The sequence below is a fragment of the Dendronephthya gigantea genome, unplaced genomic scaffold, assembly GCF_004324835.1.
Source record: "Dendronephthya gigantea isolate DGI-Jeju-01 unplaced genomic scaffold, DenGig_1.0 000097F, whole genome shotgun sequence".
NCBI lineage: Eukaryota > Metazoa > Cnidaria > Anthozoa > Malacalcyonacea > Nephtheidae > Dendronephthya > Dendronephthya gigantea.
The window spans coordinates 826,314-843,486 of NW_021163107.1; the positions used below are offsets into that span (position 1 = coordinate 826,314).

The 17,173-nt window shown below is 33.8% G+C and overlaps 2 protein-coding genes and 1 long non-coding RNA gene across 5 annotated transcripts in view; all 3 read right to left on the reverse strand.

Annotated features, from left to right (window-relative positions):
• Nucleotides 1-6,359, reverse strand: part of LOC114534150 (fibrillin-3-like) — a 49,709-nt gene extending 43,350 nt beyond the window's left edge. For 2 of the 3 annotated variants that reach the window (XM_028555704.1, XM_028555702.1), the window contains exons 1-5: nt 4,969-5,153; nt 2,885-2,957; nt 2,238-2,343; nt 1,720-1,946; nt 208-331 (exon numbers count right to left, since the gene is read on the reverse strand). In XM_028555704.1, the coding sequence (XP_028411505.1) occupies nt 208-331; nt 1,720-1,946; nt 2,238-2,343; nt 2,885-2,957; nt 4,969-4,995 (557 nt within the window). In that variant the 5' untranslated portion in view covers nt 4,996-5,153. Of the gene's footprint in view, nt 1-207; nt 332-1,719; nt 1,947-2,237; nt 2,344-2,884; nt 2,958-4,968; nt 5,154-6,176 lie in introns of those variants that run through there. The other variant, XM_028555703.1, reaches the window with a different exon arrangement.
• Nucleotides 1-16,969, reverse strand: part of LOC114534148 (fibrillin-3-like) — a 97,010-nt gene extending 80,041 nt beyond the window's left edge. The window contains exon 1 of the mRNA XM_028555701.1: nt 16,906-16,969. The gene's annotated coding sequence lies outside the window, so the exon portion shown is untranslated. The remainder of the gene's footprint in view (nt 1-16,905) is intronic.
• On the reverse strand, nt 11,822-14,319 carry LOC114534151. The gene is made up of 4 exons (XR_003688110.1): nt 13,947-14,319; nt 13,194-13,316; nt 12,832-12,954; nt 11,822-11,927 (listed from the first exon to the last, which is right to left on the reverse strand). It is a non-coding gene; the product is annotated as an uncharacterized LOC114534151 (long non-coding RNA).
• Nucleotides 16,970-17,173: the final 204 nt, after the last annotated feature.

Below are 17,173 nucleotides of genomic sequence, written 5' to 3' on the forward strand. Positions count from 1 at the left end.
ATTGTCATCAAAACTGATATTTTTCATCTAAAAATCAAAGATGCTTAGAAAGAGGACTGTTCACTTTGAAATTACAGTACGAGAGTGAAAAAGAGAGAAATAAATTGTTTAAAATTTTTAACAATATTGCATGGATGATTCAATAACAAAGTATTCTGTCCGCTACCCGGATGTACATACCTATAAATATAATGAAAATTTACTCACGTTCCTGAAAAGGAAGTCCCATCAAAATTGCTAACATTAAGACAGACTTGCAATTGACCATCTCCCTCACCAACGGTGTAGGTTGAGCTTTGGAATCCAAATGTAACAGGGGGCGGGGGGGCAGCTGAAAAAGTTGGGAAATATCTCAACAAAAGTCTGGCACAGATATATAATTATGAAGGGAACTGATAAAATACATATGGAGCAACATAAGTAAACTGTTTCCGGAGTACCTTCAGTAAAAATTGGGAACGTCAGCAACGATATTTTTGTTTCATCCATTTATCGATATTTTTTTTTAGATTTCGCGTCAGAGGGGATTCGGCATAATATTTTCCGAAAATGTAATATTTCCACAAGAGGAAACGCAAACCCTGAGGGTTTCTAAAATTAGCGATAAAATTGTTATATCAAATGGAAAACTAGCCTAAGCATGCAGAGTAGAAACAGGTACAGTTAAATGTTTCCTAAAAGTATTTTAAAAATTCTGTAAAAGCGCTTAAAAATCGAGGCGTCCAGTATTACTATTGCACGTATTTATCTAAAATTATTTTAAATCTTCGGTGTTTACTGCAAGTCTCTCGTTGAGAATGCGGTATATTTTCTCTTTGAAATTGGCTATTTCTTGACGTCAAGGAAGCGAAAACAACACAGTGCCCATTATTTTTTAACCTAACATGTTGTCTTGCATGAAGTTCGCGTATCATATTTACCGGTAAATGCGATTGGTTTTTATATAAGCGAATATAAAAAATTTTGCCGCGGCAGATTTCATATCAAACAGTTTAAATTTTTGCTCTAATGTAGAAAATAAAATTTGGAGATTGTAATATTTGTTCATTTTCAAGAGCAATTAATGCGAAATCTAAACACGTTCCTAAAACGTTTTCTTGATAATAATAAAAAGGTAACCCTCACGGTACCATCTTCCTCACCCAACAGTGTAAATGGAATTTTTGAACAGAAATGTACTAGGAACTGCATCCAAATTTCAAAGGTAAAAATATAATTGATCACATACTATATAGCTTTCGCCTTTATCGGGGAGATAAGAGGGCTACATGAAAATGATATGTCACTTATATACTTTCTCTTTAAGAAGATTAAATTTAATTTTTAATGTACCTTAAAATTTGGAAATTTTGAAAAGAAAAAAAATTTTGACTAAAGCAAGTGTTGCGAACGTTTATCCTTTGCAACCATTACGAAAATGATGAGAATTAAAGACTTAGGCCTAGTTCCCATACAGTATGTCGTGATTCATCGGCAATGTTGTCAGATCCATTATGAGTGATCAATTAAGTAAATTTTTTTTTTAAATGGACACAGCATTTTACTCATCAATATTAAACGACAAAAACAGTGGCGACGAATGGCGATGTACGGGATTTGATTTAATTTCAAGAATTAATAGTGAACAAATAAAGAAATGCTGTGCTATCTGCACTTGCGTTGCACACTAAGAAAATGTCAGTAACTATAATATATAGAAAATACATCTCGAATAATTACCGTCATTATCTGTGATAGTCACTGTCGCTTCGCCAATAGTAATTTGAACGTTGGGGTCATTTAACATCAAAACAACTGTAAAATTTTCGCTGCCTTCATAACTGTTATCATCAATTATATCAATATTTTCGCAATCAGTTTTTTGAATAAAACTTTGTATTCCAACAGATTTCTCATCATCTGAATAATCTTCTCCGCTTGTTGCAGTGCCATTTCTGAACGTTAATCTTAAAATATTTATGATACACACATTAACCCGATAGACACAAAATTAGCCGCATATCTTTGTTGTACAGATTTATCGATTTATTAATTATTGTCATCAAAACTGATATTTTTCATCTAAAGATCAAAGATGTTGAGAAAGAGGACTGTTCACTTTGAAATTACAGTACGAGAGTGAAAAAGAGAGAAATAAATTGTATAAAATTTTTAACAATATTGCATGGATGATTCAATTGCAAAGTATTCCGTCCGCTATCCGGATGTGCATATAAATATAAAGAAAATTTACTCACGTTCCTGAAAAAGAAGTCCCATCAAAATTGCTAACATTAAGACAAACTTGCAATTTACCATCTGCCTCACCAACGGTGTAGGTTGAACTTTTGAATCCAAACCTAACTGTATTCATCAATTTATATTTGGGTTACTTACAATAATTATATATTAGTTAAAACTACAAAATAAAAGTCATTTAAAGGTCTAAAATTAACTCCGCAGACTGCATTCTTGAAGGAAAGTTTTTTTTTTAGCGGAAATTGGCTTGTTTTTTGCATACCATACTTTATGCTGTATAAACTATGTTCAAGATCCAACTTTGTGGGATCAAATTCACTTCTGACGGATGTTTTATAGTTTGATGCCTTGTAGTGTAAAATAACAGCAAACCCATTGAAGCCAATGCTGTACTGCCTTATCAACAACCGACTATATTTCATACGTCAAGAGTGGATTGGATGCAAAAAAATTGATCCTGTGAACAGAGCTTTCGGATATGGGTCGGATGAACGTATGTCATTCCACACTTGGTTGGATCAGGCTTTTAATTTCATACTTTGGGGGGTAAAATTTCTTTCAGAGCAATTTTTGATGGCGTGGGCTCATGATCATGCTAATCCGGTATAGCTAGTGTAAACAGGTCTAAGTATTGTTTAATTCTCACCTTGTCCTGTTGATGACACAATTTCCAGAGCACATACAAAGATATGCAAGTATATCGACTGCCATAACTGCATCTAAGGATGTTGGTTATAATTTAAAATTTTATTCGTGGAGCAGAGGAACAGAAATAATCATTGAATGTACTGTATTCGCAAGCGATGAACCATAGGAATTTCAGCAAATATTCAAAATAGTCAAATTTTCTTCAGTTGCGCTTGACTGCAGTTTCGTTGTGAGTTCTGTGACGTCATAGAGGTCGCATGAAAAAGCAATAATAGCGCGACTGGAGCAAATTTTACTATTTCAAATCTTTATCGGGCTACCTATGGATGAACGGGGCAACAGAATGTATGTAAGGATCAACAATTACGAATTTCAAAATGACTACCTCAGGGGGAGGGTTTACATCTTTACGAAAGTTGAATAGCACTATTCACCGTTCTACAACTGCTTGGATTAAAAGCAACAAACTTACAGATTTAATTGGGCCTATTATAAGAAGGATGCCTAATTTAGAAGTACTATAAATAAGGTTTAATAGGTCAATGAAAATACACTTTTGCAAGGTTTCACAAGGTTTCACAGGTTTTTATTTTTGGCATAAAATGCACTGAAAAAGAACGGTTTAGATACAATTTCATAAAAAAGAAGCGAGTATAGGAGAGAGCTTCATTGGCATTTTGTATAATTCTCTTATTCCAAACAATATTTCAATAATGTAATGCAACCTGCCACACTTCCAAGATATAGTCAAACAATGGTTGCAGGAAGAGGCTGTGACAGAAATGGATTGGCCTGCACAGTCAAAAGACCTTAACCCTATTGAAAATCTGTGGGAAAATGTCAAAAGGATAGTGCAAGAGAGGAATTAATTCATAAAGCGTCCATGATTTATGGGTTGCTGTGAAGACTGTCCATAGGATGAATTTCTTTTGACCGTGAAGATTACCACCTTAACAGAAAGTATGCCACGCCGGTGTAAGGCCGTCATCAATTATAGCGCCAAAGGACGGTCAACAAAATATTAATATTTCATATAGCTTAGCATGTAATCTAATCTATATTTACTCGTATATATTGTTAGTGGGACAGTTAAGTTAATTTGAGAGCATTTTAACTTGTTTTGAGCAGTTCTTTTTGACCACAAGTGTATATCCCAGTTATTAGTTATTACAGTTTTGTTATTATAATATTAACTGTTTGTCGATTAGCTAAATGCGCTGGGACTAAAAATGGGCGGTTGACAAAAAACATAGCCAAACCCGGCATGGCAGGCACTGTTTCGCCGTCCTTGCCTTGCCCTAATTTAGGGACCACCTGCCATGCAGGCTACAACATTAGTGACAAAAGGCTGTCGCCATAATCAATTTTCTCTCAAATGTTAATTTATTTTTACTGCTATGCCTTATTACAAGCTTCTCGCCACGCATACTTTTCTATGTCGTTTCAACGTCAACGTGATCTATTGAACACAACGTTCGCGACAAACTCCCCGTATTTTTAATCTTAGAAATCAAAATAATTACCATAAGAAACTTTATTTCCCTTTTTATTTTTTTAAAAATCCGAAATTCGAAGGACCATAACTCCCGTTTAAATTACGAAAAATATTTCGCTAGGAACGTAGGATTGAAAATGACCTTTCATTGCTACTCCTGTATAATTTCGACCATCTTTTATTTCCAAGTTCCTAGCTACGTCATATATTATTTAATTTTCAGAAATGTAAACTATTATAGTCTATCTATTAAGCCAGGTAGGTTCCTACTTGTCCTAAGCACCTGGGTCTCCTTTATCTCATGTCATTGGTGCGAAAAATGCTTTGTCTGTCGGAAAATAATTCAATTGATTTAAGGAGCTAGCCGTCACACAACGAAGAGTGAGACGACTTTGAGGTATTGAAATAAGTCTTTAGGAAACCATACTAGCACATGCTATTGTTAGGATGACTACATTACTGCCAGAATCATGTTACTTTAATATCGGTCCCCGAGGACGGGTGAATTCAAAATTTAAAAACTTGGGCAAAACGAATACTTGGGACATGAAAATTCTACGACTGAATAGTAAATATCATAATCTTACTTTTGTGTTGATTTCGTAAATTTTCATCGCGTTTTAGGCGAGTTATCGCGATATTTCAACAAACAAATGTCTCACTCAATCTCAAAGATGCATTGTGGAAAGTATGATGCAATGCCTTATCTTTGTAGCGTTGTAGCTTCGTTTCTTTTCAGCCAAAAGCGACGGTTCGCCCACCATTTTGTTTATAAAATCCTGCTCTATATTTGTACTAAATATCATACGCCAGAAGTACATATTTTTCCTTAAATGTGGGAATTTGCACAAACACTCGGTCGGGCGGAAATCTCCTTCGGGCGTCTTTCGGGCGTCTTTCGGGCTGTATGTTTTGATATTATGTGTATCCTAGGAAACAACATGCCCCGGAAATTGATTTTATGCCGGTAGAAATCATTCAGACGACGTATTTTAGTTGATTTTCAGCCAAACGCGTGGCTGTTCTTCGCAATTTTTAACGATGCGGTCGCATGTTTTGGGATTATGTTCAATCCGGACAGGGATAGTTATGAATTGCAAAAACAAATACATCAGATGAAAGATCATACTTTAAGCTTTCAAATGAAACCTTCTGAGTATTCATAGGGTAAATACTTGCTAAGATAACCTTGTGTAAACAGAACGTCCGGAAAATGGTAGCTACCTCGAGTATTAATCTCGGCTAACCGCGATATTCAACTTGATTACCCACATATCGTGTTTCCGGAAGGTAGCCATAACGACCAAATGGAGATTTGTCTTTATAGTTTATAATTATGTAGAGTTCATTGTAACTCCTTCGAAAATATAGTTTGTTATGGCATATGAGATATCACTGATCAATTATGAAAATAACAGACAGCAATAGAGTACAATATTTGAGCAATAGGGTACAATATTTGACGAAAGAATTCATGTTTAGAGGAGACTTTGATTTGCTTTGAATCTTTTATTTTAAATTAAAGTGTTCGAAAATTTATCACGTTTGTTTACGTCGACGCTTATCGTCGAGACGAAACAAACAACACAGCGAAATCATCAGACTTGCTTTCAAGAGTTAACAACGGTCTTTCGTATCGACTAACACGTATTGACTACAGTAATTTAAACATGGTTAATGGGTCTTATTTTCCCCACAATACAGATCAAATGCGGAAGATTTGCTGGTATAATTAAACTAGACTGTATTCTCATTATACCACCATAAAATATACAACAGTAATCATAATATTTACCTTGCTGAAGAATAGATACTTTTAAATAACTTTTACCGCATTGACCATTCCTCCACGATATAGCTTGGTATATTCAATTATAGCATTCAATACATCTGAAGAGACAAAGTTATGACAAGATAATATTTTGAATACTTTAAAGCTATTTTATGTAGATAGGCCACAGGAGGTTGTCAATTCTCTAAAAACATCTATAGAAAATTATTCATTTTCGAATGTTATTGTGACGCGTTTGCTCCGCCTTACAGGTTGGATCCAAAATGGAAAAAAAGACAAACACTATTTGCAAAAAGGTTTTAAATGCCTATGAAATTCATCATACTTCTGTGATTTAAGAATATGATATAAATATTTGTTGTTTTACGAATAGCTGAATAAATCGAGTTGAAATGATAATTATTACAAATATTAGCTATAATTACGATTAGGAATGCTGAAGTGGCTTGAGAACAAAGAGTGTTCATCGCCCTAAATATTACGCTGTTATAGCAGTGCAAAAATCTTATTGCTTGTTCATGTACACGATTTAAGTTTCATTTGTTACATTTCGTCGTATAATCCAACTGTCGTAATTCGTTTATATGCGAAATCTGACATATGAAAACCGAATTACAACAAATTATAACATATCAGTGAATTGCGACGAATTATGACGAGTCACGTCTGTTTCATACGCTGTTTTTGACATGCCGAATACATCAAGGACAATCAATAATAAACGGAAATGCCTCATTATCTATTTCTTTGATTAATGTTTCGCTCATATAAAACTGAATATGGTGTGAAACGGGCCTTAATTATTGCATGTTATATGAAAACCAGGGGCCGGTTGTTCAAAAGCAGGTTAAATTTAACCCTCCTACACAGTGCCGCGATTTTTCTTGCAACTTTCAATTCAAATCCTTATTTAGAGATGTAAACTTGGCAACTACACAACTTTTGTCTTTAGTAGACTCCATGGCGTTTCTTACACTTACATTTCGAGAACTCTTGAATAATTTACATCTCTTAAAAGTAGAATGAGATTAAATTTGAATTCCCCATGCTAGGAATACTGGCCAAAAAATAAAGTAATAACAATTGTCAAAACACCGTGTAAGGTAAAAGCAAAATTTTACGCAAGTACAATATTTATAGGTAATAGGTATAAAAGCAAAATTTACTCAAAAGCTAAGGGGAAAATTCATATTCATTGAAAATGTAGTGAAAAAATATATAGTGCCACATAAGTTAGATACAGGAAAAAAATTGTAATAAAAAACTTTATTTCCTTTTTATATTCTTCTGAATATCCGAGGTTCGAAGGACCATAACTCCTGTTTCAATTATGAAAAAAATATTTCGCTGCGAACGTAGGATTGAAAATTACCTTTCATAACTACTCCTCTAATTTCCGCCATCTTTTAATTAGCTCCAAGTTTCAAGCTACTTCATATATTATTTCATTTTCAGAAATGAAAACTATTATAGTCTCTATTAAGCCAGGTTCCTACTTGTCCTAAGCACCAGGGTCTCCTTTTTCTCATGTCACTGGTGCGAAAAATGCTTTGTCTGTCGGAAAATAATTCAATTGATCTAAGGAGCTAGCTGTCATTTAACGAAGAGTGAGACGACTTTTAGGTATTGAAATAAGTCTTTAGGAAACCATACAAGCACATGCTATTGTCAGGATGACTATATTACTGCCAGAATCATGTTATTTGCTCATTTCATTACCCAAAGTCATCTCAAGCTTGGTTTAATCTCGGCTAAGCGGGATATGCAACTTAATTAACCACATATCGTGTTTCCGGAATGAAGCTATTATTTAATGACTTAATAAATCTTTCCCACTATCTATAAACAAAGAGATAGAAATGGGGGGGGGGGGAGAGCAGTAGGAGGAAACGAAATTCCTATTTATAAACTGCTTTTCTGGAAACTAAACTGAAGTAAATACCGATTTTGCAGAAGAAACAACAGTAGTTTATGCTTAAAACTACAGTAGACAGCGAAGTAGCTTCCACAACTTAATTCCGCTGGTAAAGAGTTGCAGTCCAAGATATAGCGGTTAAAAAAGAGAATTTAAAGTAATTAGTACGTGCCTGTTTAGCTCTTGACTTAAAATTATGGTTAGATCTAATACGAGATTCACCCACAATATCCAGATATTTAAATTTGTCAATGTCACAAAGCCCAAACATGACCTTATAGAGCTGAACGAGACAAATGTATTTTCTTCGCTATTAAAGAGTCCTTGAGTTCCTTAAATATTTTTTTACATAGGGCTGATCAGGACCAAATCGAAATTTGTCTTCATGATTATGTAGAGATTATTGTAACTCGTTCACAGTGAGATTACTGATCAATTAGGAAAATTCAAGACAGCAATAGAGTACAATATTTGAGCAATAGAGTACAATATTTGACGGAAGAATTCATGTTTAGAAGAGACATAAACTGGTCGAAAATTTATAACTTTGTTTACGTCGCTTATTGTCGAGACGAAATAAATATCACATCGAAATCATCAGACTTGCTTTCAAGAGTTAACAATGGTCTTTCGTATCGACTACCACGTATTGTGACTACAGTAATTTAAACATGGTTAATGGAGTCTTATTTTCCCCATAATACAGATGAAATTCGGAAGGTTGATAGCGGTTTGCTGGTAGCTATAATTAAACTAGATTGTATTCTCATTATACCACCACAAAATATACAATAGATATATATTAAGAACCTACCTTGATAATCATAATATTCACCTTGCTGAAGCATAGATACTTTTAAATCACACGATTTATAGCTTGGTATATTCAATTATAATTTAATACATCTGAAGAGACAAACCTATCACAAGATGATATTTTGAATACTTAAAAGCTTTTTTATGCAGATAGGCCACAGGAGGTTGTCAATTCTCTAAAAACATCTATAGAAAATTATTCATTTTCTAATATTATTGTTACGCGTTTGCTCCGCCTTACAAGTTGGATTCAAAAAGGCCAAACATTATTTGCAAACAGCTTTTACACGCCTGAAAAATTTATCATACTTCTGGAATTTAAGAATGTGATATAATTATTCGTTGTTTTTCGAATAGCTGGATAAATCAGAATTATTACAAATATTAGCTATAATTACGATTACGAATGCTGAGCTGGCTTGAAAACAAATAGTGTTCATCGCCTTTAATATTACGCTATTGTTACGCAAAGCTTTATTGTGTTTAGAGATATGCATATAAAAATAGCTGTAAAAATAGGAATATCAATAGCATGACAGGGATTAGTGAATGATTTTTGCCACAAGACGCCTGAGTAAATATAATTTTTCGGCCATTAGCAAACATTAATCGCCTTTCCCTTCCATGTATGACATATCGTAGGATTAAATAAGTAATAAAGAAGAAAATATTTGTAATCCTCTCAGAACTGATACCTGGATAAACAGTCTTAAGTCTTCACTTATCTAAATGGTCGCATTCTTTAAAAAAGTGTGCGTGCTGTAGGCCATTCAAGTTCTTATGTCAATCAATTGTGGTAAAAATGTTGCTCGGTCAAGCATGTAATAGATTACGTCATCACAAGTTCAATTCGATAAAATAAGAGTGAAAATAGTTTAAGTTGAAAGATATTGTTCACAGACGTATTGTTGGTATATTTTACTAGTTGTTGATGATGAATATTTTAAGTTGTGAACATTTTTAAGTATTGATCGATTGAGCAGAAGACCAACTCGACTAGTGCGACAACGCCTTAAATAAACAAGATATGAGAGCTGGAACGAGCTTCTAAGACCAACCCACTGGTTACATGTACAACGCTGATTGGCTGGATAAGGATCAGCCCACTATGGTTGATGACGTATGCAAGAGTCACTGAACCCTCATTATAAAAGGGCGTGCACAGCACCTGAACCTTCAGTGGACTGACGGAGTAAAGATTAACTTATGAAACGTTAGAAAACTCAACGACAGAACTGACGAAGAAGACAAGAACATTTAACGACGATCAAGATCAAAATTTGAAGAAGAGAAGATTAGCGAACTTTAGTTAAAACCTTTGTAAAGATCTCCTACCTCGCGTAAGAAGAAATAAAAAGATCTATAACACTATTATAGCAGTGGAAAATCTTATTGCTTCGTCATGTACACAATTTAAGTTTCGTTTGTTATATTTCGTCGTATAATCCAATTGTCGTAATTCCTTTTTATGCGAAATTTGACATATGAAAACCGAATTACAACAAATTATGACATATCAGTGAATTGCGACGAATTATGACGAGTCACGTCTGTTTCATAAGCCGTTTTTTGACATGCCGAATACATCAAAGACGATCAATAATAAACGGAAATGCCTCATTATCTATTGTTTTAATGTATTCGCGCATATAAAACTGAATATGGTGTGAAACGGGTCTTATTGCATGTTATATGAAAACCAGGGGCCGGTTGTTTAAGAGCAGGTTGAATTTAACCCAGGGTTAAGGCCCTGTTACACAGTGCGATTTTTCTTGCAACTTTCAATTTAATTCCTTATTTAGAGATGTAAATTTGGCACTGCACAACTTTTGTCTTTATTACACTCTATGGCGTTTCTTACACTTACATTTCGAGAACTCTTCACTAATTTACATCTCTTAAAAGTAGAGTTAAATTGCAAGTTGCAAGAATAATTGCACCGTGTAACATGGCCTTTAGTGCTAAACCTAGGCTAAATTGGATATAAGAACACTTTCTTTTTTTTATTGGTTTGTCACTAAAAGTTACAGCAGTGACAGTAGACAATAACAGGACATAAGTCCCAATTTGTAATTGTCTCCTTATCTAAATATAAATACACTAAAATACAACTACTGAACTACTACAGACATAATACAGAAATTTTACAAACAAACTCGAACGGACACATATGCTTACATTATTACTAAACAGAAGTAATTATTACTAAGTATTATGTAGTTATGGAGGAGCGTAACTTTGCAGAGTTTCTTTAGATTGAAGTATAAGCCTTGTTTTAAGTGATTGTAATCATGAAGAGGCTTTAGTATCATGCGGTTTCGATTGGTGGAGGACCCAGCTTCAAAACTGTAAGCCAAGTACGAGGAAGAATTGTCACTCAAAAAACTATAGTAAAATAAGTGAGGGCAGTTTTTAGAAATTTAAAATACACTGATAAAGTCAAGCCTTTCAACGCATATGTAACATGGTGCAATTTTTCCTCCAATTTGCAATAAATTCTTCTTTGAGAGACTTTTGCCTTTATTACACTCCATGCATCGTGCATGTTACACTTTTTTGAAAACTCTTTAGTAATTTACATATCATAAAAGTAGAATTGCATTGCAAGTTGCAAGAAAAATTTCACCTTATAACATGGCCTTTAAGATAGGTACTACAATCAACTTAATCTTAGACACTCTGTATACCTTCCCGCTGTCTTTACAGTGAAAAATCGATTCTTGTGTGTCCGACAATTCGTCGTTTCACTGTGTAAGGAATACTATATACGTTTTCTTTTACACTTCGTTAGCATTATTTTTTCCCTTATATCACTTCAGCTAAATCCAGGTTTTCACAAACTGACTTGTCTTGAGATTTATTTGGGTTTGTCGCCGGTTTATCCTTGACTGATATCTTTTCTCTTGAGCAACGATAAAAAATCACTATAATAACCACAAGAAAAACTCCAAAGACTATCAACACGATTAAAATGGTGTATAAATCCTGCCATTCGTTTCCGCCATTTTCCATTTTATCGCGATCTGTTAACAGAAAAATATCAGTTCTTCTCAAACGGAATCTGGCGTAATGGCATAATAACCTCTGCGGCCATCATTTCCCAAGAACAATGAAAATTTGTTTTTAGTATTTTTGCAGAAAGTATCGAAAGGGCAATCTCGTATTCTAGCGTTACATTCGTGGACATTCAGAACTGATGAAATTTAAGAAAATATGTCGTCCTTCGTCCAAAAAAGATCAGGAAAAAATTAAGCTTTGAATCCGAAATTTTCACTCAAATAGACACTTTTCTTAAAAAAATACTGGTCAGAATAAAGTTTATGCTGTTTAATATAAAGAACCGACGAAATGTTCTCTTGTGGGTAGGGGGAAATCGTTTTCATTTGTAACACAAATGGGAAAACATACTGAATTTACCAAAAAGGGGGGATTTCGTTTAAAACTAATCGGCATAATATTTGTTTGCATTTTTTAGACAAAGTCAATCAGAATGTTTTAATTTTTAAAACGTCGTGTAAAGTGGTAAATAACTCATCTTTTTACCTGGAAGTACTCAAAATTTATACATTCTGATTAAGTTACTGAAAATGTTAACAAACTTGCTAATTGGTCAAAACGAAATTCCCCCAAAGACACTGCATTTACCCAAAGACGCTTGAGAACGAATCGAGAAAGAACCAAATACATTCTGTTATGTCTGTACATAATTTCTCACAATAAAAAAATGTTTTTTGAATCATTCTATTTTTTGAATCGCTATTCCAATTTTCGTTACAAACGTGCATGGTTATAAACAAGACCCGGTAATCATATTTCTTGTAAACGTTTCATGGCTAAAACCTAAAACGTCATTAATATACAGCTCCTGAACTTTTGAGCCATTGCTAGCAAGTTATACTATTGTATTATACTATATTCAAGCCTAACCTTGACAGCCTGTTCCATTTCCCCCGAAACCATTTTTGCATGAACAATTGAAAGAACTATCAGTATTATTACAGTGGGCGTTATGATGGCAATTATGAGATTTTTTAATGCATACGTCAATATCTGAAAAAATAATTTAATTAAGGATTAGGATTTTTATATAATTATAGTGTTCATAATAATATATTCTCAATAATTCTGATATTTTGCAAGTGTCATCGAAAAAATCTCAGTTTTTTCAATCATGCACTGCATCACATTCGTCGAAATCTTTAAAGGAACTTTAGCAAAAAAGTATCTTCTTTAACAATTAAAATTCTGTCGATAAACAAGCATGGGAAAGATTTCAGTCAGGGCCTGACCTTGACAATCTGTTCCATTTCCCCTGCATCCAATTTTGCATGAACAATTAAAAGAACCATCAATATTGTTACAATGAGCATTCTGATGGCAGTTGTGAGTCCCCGCAACACATTCATTTAAATCTGAAAATGATAATGTGGGAAAAACGATATCACTCTTGATATTTTTCTACTGTTCACAAACACATTCGTTTTGTTTTCTTTATGTCGTTGTAAAAACTAAAAGTCTTTTGATAACGAATGTATGGCGATCATGGTGATTATATTTCCAACAAAGCTGAGATGACTAGACAATGCCATATATGTTTCCTGCGAAGTTTAAAGCTGTGAAACTACAATGCAAGTTAGAAATCTGTCACACTCAAGCTTCACCTTGACAGTCTGTTCCATTTCCCATGAAACCAATTTTGCATGAACAATTAAAAGAACCATCAGTATTGTTACAGAGAGCATTCTGATGGCAATTGTGAGTCCCCGCATCACATTCGTTAAAATCTGAGAATGATAATGTCGGGAAAACGATATCATTTTTGATATTTTCCTACTGTTTACAAACACATTCGTTTTGTTTTCTTTATGTCCTTGTAAAAACTAAAAGTCTTTTGATAACGAATGCATGGCGATAATGGGATTATATTTCTAATAAAATTGAAATGATTAGACAATGCCATATATGTTTCCTGCCAAGTTTAAAGCTGTGAAACTACAATGCAAGTTAGACATCGATAGATATCTGTCATACTCAACCTTCACCTTGACAGTTTGTTCCATTTCCCAAGTAACCAATTTTGCATGAACAATTAAAAGAACCATCAATATTGTTACAATGCGCATTCTGATGGCAGTTGTGAGTCCCCGCAACACTTTCGTTTGAATCTGAAAATGATAATGTCGGGAAAACGATATCATTCTTGATATTTTTTTACTGTTTACAAACACATTCGTTTTGTTTTCTTTATGTCCCTGTAAAAACTAAAAGTCTTTTGATAACGAATGCATGGCAATCATGGTGATTATATTTCTAACAAAGCCTAGATTATTAGACAATGCCATACATGTTTTCTGCGAAGTTTAAAGCTGTGAAACTAGAATGCAAGTTAGACATCGATAGATATCTGCCATACTCAAGCTTCACCTTGACAGTCTGTTCCATTTCCCATGAAACCAATTTTGCATGAACAATTAAAAGAACCATCAGTATTGTTACAATGAGCATTCTGATGGCAACTGTGATTCCCTGCATTACAATCGTCGAAATCTTGAAATAATAATTTAGCAAAAAAGATAAAATTCCTAATGTTTTCTATTGTTCACATATACATCGCCTTCGTTGATTGTATATTCCTAGTCATATTCATAACAAAGCTTTAGAAACCAATCATATTTAATTTTTAATAAAATTGCGATGACTAGACAATGCTATTGAAGTTTCCTTCGATGTTTAAAGCTGTGGAACGATGGAAAACCTCTGCTATACTCAAGCCTAACCTTTACAGTCTGTTCCATTCCCGATGAAACCAATTTTGCATGAACAATTAAAAGAACCATCAGTATTGTTACACAGAGCATTCTGATGGCAAATGTGACTCCCTGCATCACACTCGTCGAAATCTAGAAATAATTATTTAGCAAAAAAGTCAAAATTCCATATAGTGTATTTTCTATTGTTCACTTATACAACGCCTTTGTTCGTTATATGTTCCAAGTTATATTCGAAACAAAGCTTTAGAAACCATAATTTAATTTGTAAAAAAATGCAATGACTAATCAATGCTGTCAAGGTTTCTTGCGATGTTTAAAGCTTAGAAACTATGGGAAACCTCTGCTATACCCTGGCCTAACCTTCACAGTCTGTCCCACTCCCAATGAAACCAATTTTTCATGAACAATTAAAAGAACCATCAGTATTGTTACAGTGAGCATTCTGATGGCATCTGTGATTCCCTGCATCACATTCGTTGAAATCTGCAAATAATAATTCGGAGAAAAAAATCGAGATATATTTCTATTGTACACAAATAAATAGTTTCTCTTCACTTTGTGTGCCTAGTAATATATATATAGGGATCTTATTTCTAAAAAGTGTGCGATGACTAGACAATGCCATTGAGTTTCCTGCGAAATTTAAATCTGTAGATTATGGGAAATTTTAACTTTTGAATTTTACTATACTGAAGTCTAACCTTGACAGCTTGTCCCATTTCCTGAGTAGCCATTTTTGCATGTACAATTGAAAGAGCCATCAGTATTATTACAGTAGGCATTGTGATGGCAATTATGAGACCCTGCATCACATTCGTCGAAATCTGGAAATAATAATTTTAAAAAAGGATAAAGTCGAATATTTTTTAATTGTCCACAAATACTAATTGCTTTTGCACATATTATGTTCCCAGTAACGATTAAAAGAGAGTTGATAATGAAGGCATAGTAATTATTTTTTAACACAATTGTGATATTACCAGACAATGACATTGATTTTCTTATCCCTTATCATTTAGCCATTAGACTTCATTGGAATTATTTTAAAACTTTGGTGTTTTCTGCAAATCTCTCGTTGAGAATGCGGTATATTTTCTCTTTGAAATTGGCTATTTCTTGACGTCAAAAAGCGAAAACAACACAGTGCCCACTATTTCTAAGCATGTATAGTTTTGCATCATGTCCGCGTATCATATTCACTAGTAAATGCAATTGGTTTTTATATTAGCGAATTTGAAAAATTTTACCGCTGTAGATTTCTCATCTAACAGTTTAAATTTTATTTTTAATGTGGATTAAATTTGGAGCATGCAATTTGTTCATTTTCGAAATCAATTAATGCGAAATCTAAACATGTTGCTAAAAAGTTTTCTTGATAATTGCTGATAAAAAGGTAACCCTCACGGTACCATCTTTCTCACCCAACAGTGTAAGTGGAACTTTCGAACCGAAATGTAGTACGAATTGCATCCAAGTTTCAAAGGTAAGAATATAATTAAAAACATACTAGCTTTCACCTTTATCGGGGATGTAAGAGGGCTACATAAAAATGATACCTCACTTATACTTTCTCTTCAAGAAGATTAAATCTAATTTTCAATGTACCTTAGAATTTGGAGCTTGTGAAATTTTGAGACATTGCTGACTGAAGCAAGTGTTGCGAACGTTTAATCTTTGCAACCATTTTGAAAATGATGAGAATTAAAGACTTAGGCCTAGTTCTCATACAGTATCGCGATGTCATCGGCGATGTTCTACGATCCATTATTTGTGATCAATTAAGTAAATATTTTTTTTAAATAGACACAGCATTTTACTCATCAATATGAACCGACAAAAACAGTGCCGACGAATGGCGATGTACGAGACTTACGCCTGTATTCAAAAAGCTCACTCACACTCACACTCATTGAGTGTGACATAAATATTTTGTTAATGCTGATCAATGAGAAAGTTTTTCTGAATAGATGGAAAGATATAAGGTGAATCACTGAAAATCAAGCCCCTATTTGTCTGTAAATGCCGCCATTAAAACGTTATGAGAAGATGAAGATCTCCCACTCAATAAATTTGAGTGTGAGGGAGCTTTTAGAATACAGGCGTTAATCTTCATGAATTAATGGTGAATATAAATAAAGAAATGCTGTGCTATCTGCACTTGCGTTGCACACTAAAAAAATGTCAGGAACTATAATATATAGAAAATACATCTCTGATCTACAATCATTACCGTCATCATCTGTGATAGTCACTGTCGCTTCGCCAACAGAAATTTGAACGTTGGGATTGTTATTTAACATCAAACAACTGTAAAATTTTCGCTGCCTTCATAACTGTTATCATCAATTATCAAATATCAACGCAATCAGTTGTTTGAATAAAACTTTGTATTCCAACAGATTTCTCATCACCTACTAAAACTTTGTAATCTTCTCCGCTTGTTGCAGTGCCATTTCTGAATGTTAATCTTGAAATATTTTGATAAAACACATTAAACC